Raw genomic sequence first — 22,117 nt, forward strand, 5'->3', positions numbered from 1 at the left:
TCTCTCTCTCTCTCTCTCTCTATATATATATATATATATATATATATATATATATATGAAGAGAACCCCAACCATTCCTCTCTCTCTCTCTCTCTCTCTCTCTCTCAGCTTCTTTCTTCCAAACTTGAAATTCAGCAATGCTAGGCAAAAGATCAAGACCCATTTCCAAAAAGTCAGTTTTAGAGATCCCGGGTGGCCCGAGAAGTTTCTCCAATCCAGAGACCGGCATGAGTCCTAGTACCCCTCTGGACTTGAGCATCAGTTCGCCTAGAGGTTGGGAGAGCAAGGATTATGAAGGTGTGGGGTTAGGCATAGTTGCGGCGCTGAGCTCAAAATCAGGCGATTCACGCAAAATTCCGACAAAAAACCAGGTGAGTGGATTCAATAAGGGCGCTAAGCTCATATTAGGATCAACCCCAATTCCTATTAGTCCTTGTGATAGGAGTGTTGGGTACAGGCCAATTATGGTGGATGATTATGAGATGGAGAGCTCTGAAGATTATACTTGTGTGATCTCCCATGGGCCTATGTGCACCAGGAAGACTGTTTACTATGATGGTCATGAGCAAAGGGATGTGTTTGATGAGGGAGTGAAGGATTGGGAGGAGTTCATTCCGCTGGCACCGAGTTATGGAGATAAGTTTCCGGCATACCCTTCGTCTGATTTTCTCAAATTCTGCCATCTCTGCCGGAAAAAGTTGCAGGGGGAAGACATTTACATGTACAGGTACACCTCTCTCTATCTCTAAAATTGATTGGTGTATTGTAATCTGCATTTAGACCCTGTTGTGGTTCACATACAGAAAAGATTAGAACGATACAGCTAATTTAGCCCATAATTGGAGGGTAGCCCTATTATTAGTATAGAACTGCTAGCTAGAATTGATTTATGATTAATTGAGAATTTAGTATCTTTTTTATATAACGGAAGAGTTTGCCTGTTTGGAGCTATTTTTTATTTAATGTCTAATTTGGTAGGTTGTACTTAATTCATGCACACCCGGTTTGAGCTCATTGCTTCATGTAGCAATAAATTGAATTTATTGAAATTGTTGCCAATTTTTGGGAGGTGACTTGTGGTTCTAGGAGATATGTATGACAAAGAAATCCAAGACCAAATTCTTTCTATTGGAGTCACTCATAAATTTCTCATTTGTTTAATGCTCTTTGTCCTTCCTCTCACCCACCCACAAGCATGAACGAGACATTTCAGTAATAATGAATGAAATTTCTGTTGGTATTCATTAACAATTTTTTTACAAAATTAGCCAATGTTTCTTCTTTCTAAGGACTAAAGTTCTATGGCTAAATACTTATTTCTAGGTCCATATATATATATATATAAAACTTTTTTTCTTTGTATATGGTGAAATGCAAAGATATTTACCTAATTAATGACCAAATTTTCTGTATAAACTTGGCTACAGACTAACTGGTATCTTTAGAAAGAACTCTACTTAGTGATCTATATATAAGCTTAGCTAGCTACATACTAAATTATACTTTTTGTGAAATGTAGAGGGGAGAAATCATTTTGTAGCAGGGAGTGCAGGTACTTGCAGATGGTTAATGATGAGCACATGGAGACTTGTGGTCCAAAAGCCTCTAAACCTTCAAGTTCTTCTGCGGCATCATCCTATTCCGGCAGCAAACTCTTCTTTACTGGCATTGTGGCTGCATAACTGGACAGCAAGGAGCAGAAGAAAAAATATATGAAGATATCAAGTGAATCAAATGGACTACATAAGCGGCGTAACTAGTATACAATTAAGCATCAAATGTGTGCAATTTTGATTGTGGAACTGCAAAAGCAAGATTATATGCTCAATTTAACAGAGAAATTTTGGTTTGTAGACGTTGTGATGTCTTTATTATAGTGGCAAGGATAATTTTATTTAATTTTTTTGTTAACCATGGGTTGTTTGATCAAGTCACTAACCCTCTCTCGCCAATAAATCAGTTTTCTGTACTTCATTTTGTAAGATCGACAATATGCGCAGAAATGGGTGAACCCAAATCGAAGAGCATGCACAGTTACTCAATAAATCGCCACAAACAGATTTCTGTTCATAGCCTCTTGCCTTTCAATTTTTGGTATGCTGGGATTTCTGAATTCTTTTTAAGAATTTCATGCACCGTAAAACCAGCTCCAAAGGCTCGTTTTGTAAACTTGAAAGGGGTTGGATTGAGACATGTCCAATGAAAAAGTAGTCCTTCAACTCCAAGGATTGCATCCCTTGATTCAAGAGTGTATGTAATTATTATTTCATTTTAGTTTATGTTTATGTTTGATATTTTAGATAAGCTCTACGTGACTCTAGAGATATATGCAACCATTGTAGGTGGCCCCTTCCCAACGGTTGCCTCATGACCGCTTAATACCTACACATTTAACCAAATTTAAAGTTTATTTCTTTTAAGATTTCCCAAACAAGTGTTGTGGCTGATTCGCCCACTTATCTAGATAAATAAGATAAATCGGGATATTGCATTCTAAAGTAGAGTTAATGCAGTATCAACTTATCTCGGTTCTGGTAATTGTATAAGACACCAACAACAGCAACAATAAAAATAATAACAGTAATTGTTATTACTACTGCTACTAATACTGCACTTTAATCCTCTCTAGATTCTAAATCATGAATTTTGAAATTTATGCTACTGGTTGGAACCACGAAGAGAGAGTGAGGAAAAATTTAGTGTATGGATACGTTTTAAGCTATCACCTACGAGGGGGAGGCAGTGGGTTCGAAGAAGTGGGAACCTTGGAACGGAAAAGCCACATGAAGATGGTGAAAATGACAATGGGAAATAGGTAGGGGTGTCAACGGGTCGGGTTTGGTTCATATCCAAGTGGAACCAGACTTAGACCAGATTTTTGGGTATGGTGTCCGGTCTGGACTGAGTCTAACCGGGTCTAATATAAGAGAAACCATACCCAATAAAATAATATCTTTTTATCATTTTTTACATTGAAAAATTGTGGGTCTTAATCGAAACTCAGGTTGGGCCAGGTCTGGTATAAAATTTTATAAATTATGCCCAGGTTCATGATTTAATCAGACCTTCGAGTCCGGACCTAGATCTTAATCAGGTCTTCTTATTTGTCAGCATACCCGGACCCTATAGGGTTTGGTCCAGGTTGGGTTGAGGTAAACCCGACCCATTGACACCCCTAGAAATAAGTAGGATTGCGTTGGGACCAAGGAAAGGGCTGCATGGCAAAAAAGAGATGGGCTGGACAGGAAGAGAAGGAATGGCGTTGTGAAAAGAAAAGGGTAGGGGGTATTTATGAAATTTTATAATATTTAACTCTGGGTCATAGTGACAAAAGTTTTTTTTGGGCAATTTCTCGTTTTTCAAAAACTTGCGAAAAAATGAAAAAATTCCATAAATCTTGCATTTTTTTCGTCAAAATCTCGGCAATAAAAATTAATTTAAAAAATATAACAAATATTTTTTATAAGAAAATATTAATAAAAATTATTTAAAAATAAAATATAGGATTTTTTGCGATAAATAGATGTTTAAAACATAAATATCACATTCAAATCACGGTATTTATGTGTTTTCATAAATCTCACAAGAAATTGCCGTTTTAAACTTTCAGGCAATTTCTCGCGATATTATCGCGAGATTTTCATAAATCTCGCGATATTTGTCACACTGCTCTGGGTTAAGTAAGTTAGGTTAGTGGTAGGTTACTTCAGGTCCTCATTTGGCAATTGTCAGGAAAAGTTGTGACCATATCAAGAATTTCAGAAAATATGGTACCTGACATGAAATATCACGTAAAAGGTAGGTTCTTATCAGGAAATAACCCAATTACATTTGAACGGAAAAGTTGCATTAATCATGAGTTCCAAGCAAAAAGGCATGATATTAGACAACCAATTTGATGTACTTAAGTGCAAGAAGAGCAACGGGGGTTTGAATAAAAATAGGGCTATCAATGGGTCTGGTATCTGATCCATCAGGATGCACCGAAACTTTTGGGGTTGCAGTATACCATTGGGATTTGAACTTGCAACGTCCCAACACAAGTGACGTGCACTAGCTGCTCCTACCAGATAAGCGGAGTCCCCGTTGGTTGGATGCACCAAAACCTGCCCCCGATAACAAGCGCTAGGATTTGAGTTGGGGATATGTTGGGTAAAGAAAATGGAATCCTGAACCTGAACCACATAATTTACAAGGTATTTAGAATATATTTATTTTTATATAAAAATATGCAAGAAAACATCAAGTCAGCCAGGTTAGGTTGGATATCTGACAAAAATCATGATTCAAATCCGACCCATAACACATTCAGGTTGGCATTTTTTTATGCCATATATACTCGGATATCCAGGTTGGGGGCAGGTTTGGTTTCCCAGCAATCTCATTATTATGTTAAAAAAAAAATAACAATTACAGGTCACTATTTGATGTTGAATTTTTTTTAAAAACAACACTATAGTGTAATCCAATATACATTAGATTGACAGTATTTTCACTGAAGTCATCCTCTAGAAAGGCAATAATGCAACCAAGTTGGAATGATTAATATATAGAACTAAAACAACCTAGAAAAAACTTAATTTTAAATTTGAATCTTGCACCAATAAGGATCATGGGAATCAAGGCCTGGACTTTGCTCCTTACCAATATTCGATCTCCCAAAGGTAAATGGTCTCACTGCCTTGCCCAAGCTAAAACCGTGTGCCATCTGAAAGGTCTTTCCCACCAAACATAGCAAGCGTCTTATCAAACCCATAAACAGCTTTCTACATGATCCAATAGAGTGGTGCAGATTGAAGGTTTTGCATAAATCGGTGGTCCTTGGTCATCTCTAGAACCATGCAGTATGTATAAATCTGTGATCCTTTGACATCTATAGAAGTTACAGCCACGTAATATTTTATAGAGTAGCAATGCACGCGAGTATGTGTGTGCATATGAGCCGAAAGAAGATCAACATTAATACTCATGAAGATCAACAAAATGTTGAACCCATGAACCGAACAAAGTAGAAACAAAACTAAAATATAGAAAAAACAAAGCTAAAGAAAAAGAAACTACAGACAGCTAGCAACAAAACAACAAAGCCTACTCAACCAGGATCCGCAGGATTAGAAGAAACCACCGCTGAGTGAACGTTGCTCAGATGAGAGGAGAGGTCTCTAAGATGCATACGTAATATTGCATATACATCAACCAGGATTTTATGGACAAGATGATTAAAGATGACCGGAATTTGACGGAAAGTAGCATCATTGCGTGCCATCCAAACAAACCACCAAGTAGTAAGCAACCATGTCTTCTAGATCAGTCTCCACCGCTTGCATCGTCTAATTTTAATAGGGCCCAGGAGAAGATCAAGCGCAAAAGACTCTTCTTTGACAATTACGTTCGGAGATCTCCACGTCCTATTAAATAGGGCCACAAAGATTGGGCAGGACCAAAATAAATGAAAAGTAGTTTCTTCTTGACACAACACACACCAACTTGGAAACTGAAAACCCAACTTCTTTAAATAACTGTGAGTCTGAACCCTATCATGCAAAATTAACCAAGCCAAGAACAGAGATCTTGGAGAAGGGCCCTTACCCCATAACGCACACTCAGGGAACCAATCTGCCCCTGGGGGGAGCAACGATCTATATACTTTGTGGGTGTGGAATGCTCCATTTGGAGTAATCGCCCATTGCAACCACTTATCATAATTTCCAGCATCCTCAGTTTGATCTCTGAAGGACGATAAGGCTCTCAGCCACATGCTTCGCAAGTGCGAGATCGCCAGACTTCGGGTTCCATGGCGAAAAAGAGATAAATCAGGAGCACCATATTTAGCATGGAGCAAGCGAGCACATGGAGAGCCTGGTTGATGGGTCATCCAACATTGCTTGGCTACGAGAGCAGTACTCCTCTGTCTTGGAGCAAAAACACCTAAGCCAGCCATACGCCTTGATAACACCATCGTTCGCCAACCAACCAAATGGCGCTTACTCTTAAATTGACACCCAGACCAAAGAAAATCCGACATTAAATGACAAATTTGCTTCTCCACGCCCACAGGCATCACGAACATTGACATGAAGAATTCAAGGATAGAAGAAAGAACATGTCTGATTAAAGTCAGACGGCCAGCAATGGAGAGATAAGAAGCTTGCCACGAAAGAAGCTTGCTTTTCACTTTTTGAATAGTTGGAGCCCAAGCAGCGGAAGAGAGGCGTTTCACTTGTAACGGCAGACCCAAATATGTCATCGGCAACTCAGAGATTGCACAATTAAAAATCTGTTTAACCACTGCAAGCATAGGAGACTGAACATTAAACATAGTAAGAGAGCATTTGCTATCATTTAGAGAAAGCCCAGAAAGAGAAAGAAAGAACTGGAGAATAAACTTGAATCTAAGCATCTGTTGCATGTTTGCTCGCCCAAAAATAATCATATCATCAGCATAAATAAGAATATGGTCCAAAAAATCTGGAACATCTAGATGATCTATCAGGCGTTTCTCCGCAGCACGCTTGAGCAACACCACGAGACCCTCAGTAATGGCATTGAACAACAAAGGCGATAGCGGACAGCCTTGCCTTAATCCACGCCCCAACTTGATCTGGTCACCTCTAGTGTCGTTAATCTTAATCATGGCATGAGCATTAGAGACCAATTCCCTCACCCACTCAGAAAAACGACGACCAATGCCAAAATTGGATAACATTTGAAATAAGAAGGGTCAATGCACAGAATCAAAGGTTTTATGAAAATCCAATTTAAGAGAAAAATAAGGTTGGCCACTAAGATGTAAGGAGTAAATGACTTCAGAGGCCAAAATGAATGAATGGTGAATCCTCTTATTGTGGATAAAGGCGAACTGAGAGTTCGAAAAAATTTGGTGAGCCACGACCTTCAACCTATTAGCCAATACCTTAGCAATCATTCGATAAAAGGCACTCATAACAGAAATCGGGTGAAACCTAGAGATATCAGTGGCAGCATCCTCTTTCGGAATTAAAGAAATAATTGCCAAGTGGGTTTGAATAGGCAATCTAGAGTTGCGATAGAACTCATCAAACATGTTAATAATATCAGGCTTCACACAAGACCAAAAAATTTTGAAGAAATCCACATGAAACCCATCAGAACCTGGAGCTTTCCACCCCGACAAACCTTTGATGGCCCTAAAAATCTCATCTTCAGAGAACCTCATTTGCATAATTCTGGCTTGATCTTGCCGAATCGAACCGACAGAAACAGGGCCAATGACACCCTTCGCAGTAAGTGAAACAGAATATAAATCTTTAAAATACTGAGTGACAGCTGAAATAACGTGTTGATTAAGGTACGAAACACTCCCAATGGTGATTGATGGGACGACATTCCTCCTATGACGATGAGAAGCATATGAGTGAAAAAATTTAGTATTATCGTCTTCGGCCGCAAGTCATTTCACCCTTTAAAAAATTTAGTATGTGTGTGCATATGAGAGAGATAAAGAGAGAGAGAGAGAGAGAGAGAGAGAGAGAGAGAGAGAGAGAGAGATTATTCTTTGAAAGGCACAAATTCCTGACTTCAGTGAGTGCATTAGGCTGAGCTTGAGATTATTCTTTGAAAGGCACAAATTCCTGACTACAGTGAGTGCATTAGGCTGAGCATGCTGATCACTCCACTAGCGCCTGAATGGCTGCCATATATCCGTTTGCGCGGTCATTTTTGTGGATTCTCCATAGGGGTGTCAACGTGTTGGGTTGGGTTTGGACCCATGTGGAATTAAACCCAGACTTGAATTGAGATGATGGTACCAAGTCGGGACCCGGGTCTGATCGGATTCACAATAAGAGAAGCCATACCCAGATCCTATGAGGATTCCATGAATCAGATCCAGATCATACCTGGTAAAATAATATTTTTTAGCTTTTTTATGTTGAAAATTTGTGGATCTTAGTCAGAAATCAGGCCGGGCCTGGGTCTTGTGTGAAATTTCACAAACCATACCCGGCTCCATAATCAGACCCTTATGGTCCGACCCAGATTCTAATCGGACCTTCTTGTTTATCACCAAACCATGACCCTATAGGGAATACTATGGGTCGGGTCTGGGTCAAATCCATCCCATTGACACCCACAATTCTCCAACTAAAAGAAATGTCATCTACCCTACATGTACAACAGCCCTCAAATCCAGGATTGAAGATCATGATGCATGTTCCACGTGTTTGAGCAGACAATAACTTAGTTGTCTCTAGATTTGCTAGGACTAAGCTAAGTTTTGTGGTGAATCTAAATTATTTTTCTTTATTCTAGTGCTAACAAAGTCCTATTCACAGTAACGAATATAAATGGGTTGGTTTGGGTTTGAAACGAAATACTGCCAAATCCTACCTAAACAGAAACCATGCTAATTTGGAGTTGGAATGGTATTTAGCATTGGACCCTCATTATGACTCCTTTTATGTAAAAAATAGGATATCACCCAACTTACCTGAATTCCCATTAAAATTAAATAAGTAAACTGGATCTGATCCAAACCTACTTGTAAAGATTTGACCCTTCTAGACTTTTCAACTTGTATTAGCCTCATCCTACAAAAATATTATTCTTGCAGACAGGGCTGGTAAATGAACTGATCAGCTGCTGGTGAGTCCACTCGGTTCAACTTGTCAAAAACTCATTCGTGATATCTGGCGAGTATAGCCATGAGCAGCTCGTTTAGCTTAAACAAGTCAAGCCCGAACACATCGACTCAGCTCCAATTGGGAGAGATCATATAGATAAAATATTATATACTTACAATATATATACAAAGAGACGCATGAAAAATATATACATAAAATATGAACTCATAAATGTAATATATATATATATATTAACATAGAATGTTTTACATGAACCAGCTCATGTTCAGCTCTTCTCATTCAGGGACGAACTGAGCTCTCAGCTAAATACGAACACGAGCCTAGTTACAAGCTTAATCCACTACTAAACAAGCTGAGCCTGAACACCTGTTCGGTTAGTTCAGCTCATTTACCAGCCCTACTTGCAGAAAACCTGATTCCAGATATTCCTCAAAAATAAAAAAAGAAAAAAACTGATGCCAGATACTAAATCTGGCCTGCAGGTTAAACAGTTGGACCGAGGAGAGTCTCCCAAACCCAACTAAATAAGTTAAGGTCCATTGTGATTGGGTATCCAACCTCACCAATACCATTAACATGGCAATTAGATATTAAAAAAAAAATAATAATTCTTTTTATCAGTTTCTTCTTATGCTGATTGAAGCAACATAGAAGAAAGATAGCCGTACTGATCCAGTATGCCCTAAATGCACAGTCGGTGAATACTGACAATTTTTAAAAAGACTAGAGGCCCCCTATTTACCATTTATCAAATATCTACTTTCCTGGCCCTTTAATTCTTAGTATTGGAGCACAGCATATTTGGAGGTACAGGATAACAAAGTTTTGCTAATGTTATTACTAGTATTCAGAAATAGGACATTAGTAGCATTACTATGCCTTGACAAAAAAACAAAAAGGCTTGGTGCAATAGCATCACAAGGCATGGTCTATAAGATAACTTACCCAAACCCACACCATTGAAAACCCTATTTAGATCAAAGGCTAAGTCTGAGAAAAAAAATGGAGCTAACTAGGTTTTCATGATGGTTACCAAACTTGACACATTTGCATAGTTGGATCTGGTAAAGTCTGACAAGCCCAACTAGATGGATTGGTTAACTATCAGATCCAAACCCATACCATTAACGTCCTCATTGAGCGGCTTGGTCCAAGCTCCGAAACAAAATCATAAGTATGAAAATCAAATCTGGATTTGAATCCAATTAAGATTCTCTTGTCCCCTGTCTGATTAAATAGTTGGATGTAGGGGTGTCAAACTGGTTGGGTTTACCTAGACCCAACTGGTACCAAACCTTATAAGGTCCAGGTATGGTGATAAATAAAAAGACCCAATTAAGACCCAGGTCCGATTAATACATGGAGCCAGAGTATAGTTTGTGAAATTTTATACCAAACCCAAGTTCTGATTAAGACCCACAACTTTCAATGTAAAAATGATAAAAATTATTATTTTACCAGGTATGGACTGGGTCTGGTTCATGTAGTTCTTAATGGGTCCGGTATGGTTTCTCTTATGGTGTATAAGGGTTCATTTTGCTTGGACATCTGTCCCAAATCCATACATACCTATTGAGATAAAAGTCTTGCCTGAAGGTGATCTTGAATAGTAGAAACATTTCATTCAGTTATATGATAAGTCAATGGAAACACTTGTCCACTTTTTAGATGTCCTTACCGAGGGAAACAAAACAGCTCATGATCACGTCTAATGGGATAAGGGTGATTATCAAACCAAACTGCTTGAGCTCAGCTTGAATTTGATTCAATAAAAGCTCCTCCAAGTTCAATTTGTTTGACAATCCATGCACAAACATTGCTCTCGAGTTCGAAACCTTCTCAAATATTTGAAAACCTCAAAACTACAAAGTAGGAAACTTAGGCAACAGTCCAACTGGGACAATAAAAAACTTTGAACAGGTTAGAAATGCTCGTCATATTTGAAACCGTTACTCGGCTGGACAAAATCACCAGCACTGAAGGACAAATTTGAGACTCGGAGACTGCCTTTTTTTAGCATGTCGGGTGACCACTCTATAAACATCAAAATCAGATATCAGATGAGCACCAATTAAGAAAAACTGCTTTATGAAACTCCAGATGAACCTTATCCGCAGAAATTGCAGTTAAGCCCACAGGTACTTTTGTGAGAACACCCGTAAGCCACCCTGCAGCTTGGGGCTAATCGTTCCTGGTAAATTTCTTTATCAATGACAGTACATCCAGAAAAACCTGATGATATTTGGTTTGGTCATCTTAACATTGAGAATTCCTTCTTATTCTTCTTCTCATAACCAAACTGCAGGATATGCCCTCGGTGGGATTTGAATCCAGGACTCCTCTTCAGATAGTACGATCATTCCTGTTTTGACATCACAAACTCAACCACATTGTTAAAACCCAAAATCTTCTTTGCAAGCTCCGCATGAGAGAGAGAGAGAGAGAGAGGTTTTGACTTTTGACAGTGCCCAGTATGCCTCTTTTTTAACAAGTATACTGCATAGTGTGAATTATGATGTTTCAATACACAGATTTACAAAATCAAACAAGACCATCATGATGTGCAGCATCCAGAAATTCAGATACCAGAAACTCTAAGAAAGAAGACCGCCAATCTTAGGTATCCACACAACTCAAAGACAACACACAGTTTGTAAGTCAAACAACAAGTGTAGGAGCATGGAACCAGACTCGCAATTTAGGGCCAAAAGAACAGGATAAGAAACTGCATAATTTTAAGATCTAAGGCTATGTAGACCAATATTCATGTGATTTTAAGAAGTATAGCAGTAGACACCAAGAAGCATAACTTGAAGTTCCAAAAAGGAAACCTCTAAAAGCTCCTCTCATCATAATATCCTGGATCACTGGTAATACATGAGCTGCTGGGCTGTAGTTACATTCTGAAATCCACCGTCATAAATTGCTTGACTAGCCCCAGCACCCATTCCTATCGCCGCTTGCTTCAGAGCATGCTGACCTGGCATCTGCATGAGTGCCTGGCCGGATCCCATTTTGGACAGTGCCAACTGCCTCTCATATAAGTCTGCAGCAGAAAACATGGGAAAAGGAGCAGGTGGAGGAAGTGGTGTGGAACTTGTCCCTGGTGGAGTAGGCTTGCTGCCCCATGAACACTGGGTACAAGATTGCAGGACAAAATGAGCATAACACAAATTGAAAACAGTGGGACATGGCGAAAACAGGAACACCGAGTTTGATGAAAGAGAAGAGAGAAAGAGCAAACCCTCACAAAGGGGGCAGAAGATGTTCTACCTTGATTGGTTTTCCACAAAGAATGCGTCCATTCCCCATCTGGATCGCCAAAGCTGCCTCCCCATGGGTGCTGTAACGCACAAACCCAAAGCCTTTATCCCTTTGCATGCGTACTTCTTCAATCACTCCAGCACCAAGCGCATGAAATTGTCGGTGAAGCTCCGCTTGTGTAACCTGTTCAATGTACATCATAAAGCATCACTCACAGCATAATGGCACATGAACACCACAGCATCGGACCTCAAATGTGCAGCATGAATCTCCAACAAATTAAGCAAAACAGCTCTATGACTTGAATCCAAGAAGAAAAGTTTCACAATGGATCCTGTTCAAGCGTGACAGAACTAGAGTCCAAATGGGTTACCAGCTACCCAGCAGGACATAGGCAGTAAGACTTGCATAAACGGGTGAAATTAACAAGTCTGAGATCAAATTATAAAGAAGTTAAGGATGTTGCTTGCCTCAGGAGCAAGGTTGCCAACATAAACGGTAGAATATGCAGGATTACTTTCAGGAGCATCTTCACTTGATGTCTCTTGGCCATTTTCTGCAGCATATTACATAATTTGAAAGTGAAATCAGAAATATGATAGAACTTGAAGTAAGAAGATTACATAGAAATAATTGAGACCCTATGAACAGATGAACTGCTGGTTCACCTTTCTATACTATACCATACTTCTATATAATCAAATAAAAAGAAACATGAACCTTCACAGTCTTCTATTCATTTTTATATTGAATCTCATCATCCTAAAAATTGCAAACCTCAGGAAATCCTTACTGAACTTGAAGTAATGCAGATGATTTAGAAACCACAGAAAGAGGACTGGTGCATATGGGACACCTCATTAAAAAGAGAATACTACAAACCATCCATCTACCTGAGGTCCCAGTAAATTCTACCACACTCCTGGCATCTGAGCTTTGTTTGTCGTCGCTGGCACCTGCTCCCTTTGTTGCCCAGTTGCATCGAATCTGCCTACTGCCAAGCCATTTCCCTGAGAAATATACAGGTATCAGGCAAATAAGTCCGCTATAACCAAGAAGCCCAGGATTCCAAATATCAGCACTACATCCATGGGATCATAATGAAAATTACTGACAAAAGAAAAGCCTCATATATGTTCCCATGATTTATATTTGTGCACCCTTAAACCTAACCGCGAAAGAAACAAAAATCACACTCATGAAAGTCATATATATATATGGTGGTTAGGTACCATGATACCTTATGGCGGTACATACTCTTGTTTGCATAGATCAAACCACCAAATGGTAAATCCAACCATGCAGATGTGTTAGCATGATTTATTTAGTATATAACAAGGTTTTATCATGTTTAGTACACCATAAGATTCAATTTTTGAGATGGTGAAAAACGGCTCACAATTCATGAAAATAAGGGTGGTTTAAAAATGGTTTAAAACATCATATTTGAGTCAACTTTAACACATGAAAATAATAAATAGAATATGCTAAGCATGATTCAATGGTTAGATTTTGCATTTTAGAGCCTAGATCTATGTATAAATCAAGAGTGTACCACCGTAAGATATGGTGGTACAGTACCACCATAGAAGCACCCTATATATAAGGAGTTCCAAGCCAAACATTAGATTTGAAAAGTAAATGAAGATGAACCCTCCAAGACCTATTCATTAATTACCAGTTGAGTCATTAATTGCAGTTTGAGCATCCTGAAACAGACAATATAAATGAGATTATATTAGACTATCTTCAAATAAAGGCAGAGACAGAGAGAGAGACAGAGGTGTCATACATGATGATTTCTAAAAGAAACAAATCCAAAACCCCGAGAACGACCTGTCTTCTGATCCCACATAACTCTTGCATCTCTGCAATAAATTCCAAAGTTGTAAAAGTTTAGTGTGAGAACGACATAAAATAGATAATGCAATCCATGAGTATTACAAAAGAGGCTGGAGCATAACAAAGAGAATAGCACCCCATAATTGCTTCTTAAGGGACCTTCACTCATAACACTTCAACCACAAATCTACTTTTCCTTAGGAATGGATTTATCGTTAGCCAGGCATGTAAACTGAATCAACTGGTCCACAGACACTAGGTTAAAACAAGATTTGGAGTTTAGACACACCCAAGCAACAAGGTTGAAGTATACTCACAAGCATGCTTGACAGTTGTTTCATACATAGAAGGGGAAAAAAGAACAAGGAATTAAGAGATGAGTTGGTCAAAGTCAAGCTTGCTGGATGATGTCATTCTCAATATCCTTATCATTATGTTCTGGAATATTTCGGATGTTACAAGCTGCTTACTTTTTTCTATTGTACTATCACAGTCTAAATCATGGTACATGATTCATTAAAAAAAACCAAACCAATATTGCACTATGTGACCAAACGGGGAATATGTTTTATCAATGCTGGTAAAAACAAGGCACCATTTTCTATGTGATTTATAAATGGTTGTTAACACTGCACCATTTATACACAATTTGCCAATGGTGGTCAATACAAAGCACAACTTCTATGCAACTTATCAATGGTGGTCAACACAGAACCATTTCTATGCAATCACTACCACCATCTCACCCATCCCCAGTTTAAAGAAGAAGAAAAAATGACAGATAGGAGAAAAACTAAAAGAGCACTGGGAGTAAGAAATAAGCTGAAGCTGGTCTAACGGATCTTACGAACAGCTTGGATAAACAGAAAAGCATGCAAACAAGGTGGCATCTGTAACCTCAGGGCTCAGATCACCAACAAAGATGTGGTAGTGCCCTGCATGAAACATGAATAATCTAGTAAGAAATCATTCTAAATGACATGGTACAATCCATGGTCCAAACAACAAGCATACATTTACCTGATGTGTCCTCCCTCTGACTGCTGGTATATGCCCAATTAACCTTAATTGGCTGACCAAACCTGGATTCAAAACCATCAGAAAGTAAATTAAAAAAGACAAAACTTTAAAGTAAATAGGAACTAGACAACACAAGACACCATACTTACAGATGCCTTCCGTTAAGGGACAAGATAGCAAGTGCAGCAGATCTACGGTCAAAATAGTCTACAAAACCAAAGGATGACTGCACAAAGAACAATTCAACCATTCACGTTGAAGGAATGTGTTAGATCATAGATGAACTGAAGAACAAAGGATGAGAATATGATAATGAAATTGATGGCTTATGGCATTACTATGCATCCGGTGCATTTGAAGGAACAATTATAACTGATAAGACAGAGCATGCTTTATGCAGTTTTGAATATTCATGCGTGAAAATCTACTCTCTGAGCTAGTGGGAATTATCCATGTCTATATAAATAATCAGTTATGTACAAAATGAAGCAGTGAACAGATACTAAAAATAAAACCTTGATGGAGAACTAGAACTAAATTACACAAATGGATAACTTTGATATGGCTGCAGTCATTGGACATGACCAAAGAATCCAAGCAGCATTTATACATTGCATGCTGGTAAATGATGAATATTGGAATCAAGAACTTTTCCCAAGATTGAACAAAAAAGAAAAAGAACAGGTTTAAATTCCAAAAAAGGAAAAAAAATCTGCCATGGATCTGTTCAATCACATTATTATCAATTGATATTTGATAACCTAGTCATATTCATAGTAAGCACAAGAAAAAGTTATTGCCTCAAGGTAAAAGTGACATGTATAAACATACAAAAGCAGGTCCACACAAAGAGTTGCTCCTAAACATCAACTGTAAGGAAAATAAATTTCACAAACTCCAACAGCCCTTTCTGAGACTACATAACATGTAGGGAGTTGAGATATTTTCATGCAACAAAAATCATACTTAGCATTATTAAGAATGCCACCATTCAGGTTGGCATTGGATGCTTGGGAAACCAGAACAAACATTACATTTGATAGAATACAAATTTATAGCAACTAAAGAACATTATGGCATTCCATGATAAACAATCTCACTGTCCATGCAGGATACAAAGAGAAGCAATCAATTGATAGGCATGAGAGCTTTCCAATCTGAGTCGTTTAAATGACCATAGATGAGTGACATGCAAAGCTTGAAGGAGATGAAAAAACATAACACAAAAGCAAACCTTTTCTTTCTTGATAAGCTTACAACCTTCAACCAGCCCTGTAGACTGAAAGACCTCACTAAGCAGAGCTTCGGTGACACCAACATGAATATTACCTACATATCTGTAAACGCTAAAGCATTAGCATATGAATTGAAAAAACACAATTGAATTGATAAAATAATTGTTAAAAATTAACATGATCATTACAAATTAAAAACACTAAACTTGACATGTTCCATATAAAATTACACCATAGAAAAAAAAGAAAAGAGACGGAAACCTTTCTTGGAGGTAGACAAACATATGAAGAAAGAAAACAAAAACAAACATTTAAATTGATCTAACAAAAGAAACATTTCTTGCTTGAGAAAGCAAAAGTACAGTGAAACCATGGTAGTAACAGAACTACAATAAAAATCAAATGAGATGACAAAGGTAAGAATTGAAGTTGCTCTAAAATACTCACACACTACGACAAGAGCTTGTATCAAACCCAGGAGGCAGGTTTCCACTTGGAATTGGCTCTATCTGCAGAAAGAAGAAGAAAAATAAGGTAACTGTAACTAGGTTGCAACTTTCCCCTAAATAATCTATAGAGATCACATTGTAGGGTCTGATTGCCAAATATGTGATGAAATATCAGAAACTAAAACCGTATGTTCCTTTGTCCACACCTACAAATTGCTGTAAGGTTGGAAGGTTTTCAAATTAAAAACTAAAGCAATGTTGTGAAAAGCGTTGTGGCGTAGCGTAGCACTCCACCAAAAGCTGGAGCGAGAAGTAAGGCGTAAGCCGAATTTTTTTTCTTTAACTTAAAAGAAACTTTAAAAATATCTACAAATACAAATAAATAATAGAAATGCTTTATTGATAAAGCAACAATTAATAAGAGATAGAAAATTGCAAATAAATAGCGAAATTAACATTTTTCTTCTTCTTCTACAGAAACTTGCAAATATAAATAGTTTTCCTTCTTTTTTTCTTTCTTTTTGTCTCTCTATCTCTCCCTCTTTCTTTTTCTTTCTTCCTTTCTTTCTTTTTTCATTCTTTCTTCCGTTCTTCCTTTCTTTTTTTCTTTTTTTCTTTTTTTCTTTTTTTCTTTTTTTCTTTTTTTCTTTTTTTCTTTTTTTCTTTTTTTCCTTTTTTTCTTCCTTTCTTCCATCCTTTTCTTTCTTTCTTTCTTTCTTTCCTTCCTTTCTTTTCTTTCTTTTCCTTTCTTTTTTTTTCTTTGTTGTGCTATTTACCTGCGCCTCAAGGGGCAGAGGGGCTCGCCTCAAGGCGAGGTACGCCATTTGCACCTTGAGGCATGTTTTTTATAACTATGGTGAAAACTATGTATTAGATTAGAGATAATTTTTATGTTTTATACATAATTATAAAGGAGTCTCAAAACCAACCATTCATATTGCATCCAGTGTTGTGAAAAGCGTTGAGGCGTAGCAAGGCACTCCACCAAAATCTGAGGTGAGGTGTAAAACTCGAGGCGTAAAGCGTAAGCCTCAAAGTTTTTTTTTTTAAAAACTATAAAAATATCTAGAATTATAAATAAAAAAATTCTTTATTGATGAAGCAACAACCAACAAGAAATAAAAAATCTCAAATAAATACTGAAAAAATATGAGATTAACATGTAAAAATAACATTAATGCAACAACTTGATCTATGTAAGTATTTAAGAAATAAAACATAAGCATTCATTAAATAAAAAATTAACATTAACAACGAAATGCATATTAACATTTAACAATATCATGTCATAATTAGAAAATGCATTTTAGCATTAACAACCAAATGTTAATATATATATATATATATATATTAGAAAATGCATGCTTTCATTTCCATATATATATAGGGTTGTGATTGCATGTAATTGCATGACTTGATTTTGCCACTAAAAGGGTTTAACGTCACATTCTAGAAGAGATTATTGCTCCTACGAAACTGAATACATTGAACAAGTTGACACGGGGGTATTAATTTTTTGTGAAACGAAGCAACTAATCTCAATGACTTCATTAACGTGGTTGCTTTGAGAGTCTATTAGACTGCAAATTGGTGAACCTGCTACTAAAGGTGTCAATGGATTGGGTATGACCCGATCCTGACCCATATTGGATCTTATAGGGCCAGGGTTTGGTTGCAAAGAAGGGATTCTGATTAATTATTCAGGTTGGACCCATGAGGTCCAATTATTATATGGGTTGGGTATGGTTTAGAAAATTTTATACCAAACCAAGTCTGACCCCAGTTTCGGTTAATATTCTCAAATTTTCAATGTAAAATAATTAAAAATATTATTTTGCCAGGTATGGACTGGGTCTAGTTTATGTAATTTTTATCGGATCTGGGTATAGTTTTTCTTATAAAAATCCGGTTAAACCCGAATCTTGATCCAATACCTACATTACTTAGTCGGATTCAGGTTTGGACCCACTCATTTTAACATAGGTCCAACCCATTGACACCCCTACCTGACACTGCCAGTGCATTTATCATGCCCTTTTTTTATATTTACACATAGAAACCACCCCTAGGATCAGAGACCTAGCCGTGTTGGCTTTGCCGGACGTACTTATGGTCAGCGAGCTTGAACAGGGTAGTAAATGCCCATTTTACTAGCAGCTTAGTTAAAACCGCGTAAGAAAAAACCCTATTTTTTGGTTAAATGAGGGCTTTGACCCTCATTTGACTAAAAATTTTGAGGCGTGCACCTCAAGGCGTATGAGGCACACGCCTCGAGGCTTTTGCATTTTGTACATGCGCCTCAAGGCATAAAGCCCCTCGCCTTGAGGCGAGGCACGCTTTTTGCGCCTTGAGGCGCATTTTTAATAACACTGATTGCATCTAAATTTTACAATAGTAAAATCAAGCTTTCTTATTGAAACAATTCATTCCAAAGCATGGTTTCTACTAAACAAGCAATGATAAACATATCTGTGTATTCAGATTAAGCAGAAACCACCTGCAACATTAAAAACTAAAACTGCCCATTTCTCGTCCACATTCTAAAATTAAAGACACAGAATTAGAGCATTTACTAAGTGAAAGTTACATAAGGTTCATATCAATTAAATAAGTACACCAATAATGCAAAATTAACTCCTAAGTTTAAATTCTAATAATGTTTCAATGTTCAGGCCCATTTCATTCTCAGTACTATACTCTAATTAAGCTCATTTCTACATGAACTATGCGCCAGTCAAACCATGCTTTAAAATTGTATATGCTACCCAAGTGGGACCTTTCCTTTCTTTCCCTTCATTTACCTCTACACTTATTAAGGAACCTCCCTTCCTCCCTCCCACCCCTCAGTGTGAGTAAATGTACCAGGGCCTCTAGGTACCTAGTGACCCGGTCTCTAGGTACCTAGTGACCCATCACATATATAACAAATGTACCAGGGCCTCTAGAGACCTAGTGACTTGTGATGCTGGTGAGAATTCCTGAGACTGAGTTCAGTGTTCAGATACAGTACCCTTTCTAAAGGTCATTTTCTTCCTTCTTTTTTGAATAAATAGGTAGTTTATGATATTTTGCAATATTTACATGCATAGATTGCAGCCTCTTCTTCCAAACCAATTGGAGCTCTCCTTTCCAATTCATGTATAGAAGATCTGATCTTTTATCAAACCATCTTTGCAAATAATAATATCCCATCCTCTCAGACTGACACCTTTGTGTTAAATTGAAAAAAAAAAAAGTCTTTTCAAAAAGAGTCTCCATTCCCAAATCCACAAGTATGTATCATTAATTTCATGTCTTATTTCCATTAGATAACATCACTCATTACCCCTAACTTTTCCCTCTTCTCAAGCAACTACATTCCTTTTAGACTTTTAGTACTACACGAAGAATCCATTTGCTTTTTCTCCCTAAATTTGCACAAGGCAAAACCATCTACCTGGGTGTAAGCAATTTATTTTTTCTGTAAATTAACTGTCAATGCCACCACAGGCAGCTAAACATCTTTACATCTCTTGACACTGTAGAAAATGGTCACATGATGTATCACAGCATAAAGCATAAACCAATCATCCTTTTATTTTTCATTTTCTTGGTCATGAAGCGCTACCACTACTAAGAATTATCCATCACAAAACTTAATTATTAGCCCACAATAGCATCGAATTTGAAAAGTCAGAAGAAAGGAAACAGTGTGTTATCAAAACAAGCCAAATCTCCAATTAAAATGAACACTTAGGCTGCTCTTTCTTTATGTAAGACCTGAGAACCCAGATCTGTACCATCACATCAGCACTGCATATTGACTGAAAAATTCTACGCCAAAGACTTAGCATTCACATAAGAATCAACAAACGTGGGGCTCTCTCTGTAAGCTGGAGTTGGAACGAAACCGTAATTTCATTGATAAAGAGGCATACTCATTGAAAGCGCTAAACTTTCTCTCAGAAAAATGGAACCGCAAATGACATCACCCGCTTCAATCACCATCCGCATAAGCATCCCCAAACCTCTAAAACCAGACTACAAGATCAATAAATGAAAACAAAGGTTCACCCTGCCCGAGAGGAGTGATATCAAACTCTAGTCCCAGCAAAATATTAGCATTCCACCTCGAAAACTCTACGCTTCAGATTAATAAAAACAACATTTCCAAACCCCAATCTCCGCTCTAAGCACGAGCATTTCCGGACCACAACATCCACACAAACTTAGCTCCTCCACGCCCCCCAACAATCCCCAGAGCCAGACTTCACTAAATCCTCGACGCCCGGGACCAAACTCCGACTCCACGAACCTAACGTCACTCCTACTCAAGAAAACCTAACTTCAGAAGCAAAACGGCGGACAGGACCGAAGCGACGACCCCATAAACCCCAAAAATTGTCAAAAAAAAATCCAAAAAAAAAGAGGAGAAAAAGGGGGAAAAAGAAAGAGGCGTACCTGTGGCGTGGGAGGAAGAAGGGCGGGGTGGTACTGCTGCTGAAGGAGGGCCTGCTGCATCAAAGCCTGCTGCTTCAGCCTCTGCTGCATTCTCGAACCCTAACACTACGGCTCTACCCCAAAAATCAAAAAATAAAGCGGAGAAAAAAATAGGGAAGGGAAAAAACCCTAAGAAGAGGATCAGAAGAGGCTTATCTCTCTCTCTTTCAGGGGAAGAGAAGGGACCCGAACGAGAGACCCGAGTATTTATAGTGCCGAGGATCTCGGGCATCGGTAATTACCATCTCTTATTCGGGGAGGACTTTTTTTCTTTCGAAAATGACCTTACTTTACCCGAAATGCTTTGCAATTTTAGAAATCAGCCAGATCTTCAAACTCGCCAATGTCTCACTTTACCTCAAAAGTTTTTTTTTTAATTCCAAACTCACTAAAATATAAATTCACACTTTTTTTTTTTGCAGATCTTAAAAAGTTCCTATAATTATATATGCAAAATTTTTGTAACTTAAACCTCTTGAAACTTCACAAATATTTTATTAAATTTACATATATATTACAAAATTTGCATAATGAACTTTCTATAATTAAAATCTCTCAAAACTTTGCATACATATTATAAAGTTCGCATAACAAAATCTATGAACTTCTTGTAACTGAAACTTAAAAATTTCACAAATATTTTACTAAATTAATTAAATATGCATATATAATATTAAGTTTGCATAATCATATCTCTAAACTTTTTTAAAATAAAAATTTGGCAAAACTTCTCAAATATTTTGCTAAATTTATATATATAGTATGATGTTTGTATAAAACCGTGCAAATATATTTTAAGTAACTGAGCCTCAAGGAGATACTCTAATATGGGGTGATCTACATAAATTTTTTGCAAGCAAATTTTTTGCAATCAATATAAACTTATTTTGGTTCATTTTATTTTTTTCTAAAAAAAACTTAACCTTTTTCATCTACAACCCTGAGCATTTTTTATCTCACTTTGTGGTTATTCTCATGAAATTTTTTTGTTATATTCTGATGAGGTTATAGTATCATTCTCATCGACTTTTCAGGTTAGGTTGAAAGGTGAGTTTCATACAAATAATATACATATGTATTTTGTTTTGTTTTATTCTGAACTTTTTTTTGTTTATAGATATGAACATTTAATAGTCACAAGTGTATTTGTATTTGGTTATTACTATGAATGTTTTTTATATGATTTTTTGTCTTTTATTTAATATTT

General features: G+C 37.3%; 2 protein-coding genes across 2 annotated transcripts; one reads left to right on the top strand and one right to left on the bottom strand.

Moving 5' to 3' along the window:
- The first annotated feature begins 227 nt into the window (after positions 1–227).
- On the top strand, positions 228–1,823 carry LOC149831863 (FCS-Like Zinc finger 14-like). Its single transcript, XM_090012260.1, has 2 exons — positions 228–727; positions 1,520–1,823. Exons 1-2 carry the CDS (start codon positions 228–230, stop codon positions 1,680–1,682), a joined length of 663 nt encoding a protein of 220 aa, XP_089868386.1. The 3' UTR covers positions 1,683–1,823.
- Positions 1,824–11,202: 9,379 nt separating this feature from the next.
- LOC149831864 (oligouridylate-binding protein 1B-like) lies at positions 11,203–21,089 on the bottom strand. The gene is made up of 12 exons (XM_090014194.1): positions 20,872–21,089; positions 16,430–16,491; positions 15,982–16,084; positions 14,897–14,973; positions 14,748–14,809; positions 14,575–14,662; positions 13,678–13,753; positions 13,564–13,594; positions 12,779–12,895; positions 12,356–12,441; positions 11,895–12,068; positions 11,203–11,755 (listed from the first exon to the last, which is right to left on the bottom strand). The coding sequence occupies exons 1-12, from the start codon at positions 20,959–20,961 to the stop codon at positions 11,486–11,488; spliced, it is 1,236 nt and encodes a 411-aa protein (XP_089870320.1). The 5' UTR covers positions 20,962–21,089; the 3' UTR covers positions 11,203–11,485.
- Between the last annotated feature and the right edge of the window lie 1,028 nt (positions 21,090–22,117).

The sequence above is a fragment of the Nuphar pumila genome, chromosome 7 (assembly GCF_984573655.1).
Source record: "Nuphar pumila chromosome 7, dmNupPumi1.hap1.1, whole genome shotgun sequence".
Taxonomy (NCBI): domain Eukaryota; kingdom Viridiplantae; phylum Streptophyta; class Magnoliopsida; order Nymphaeales; family Nymphaeaceae; genus Nuphar; species Nuphar pumila.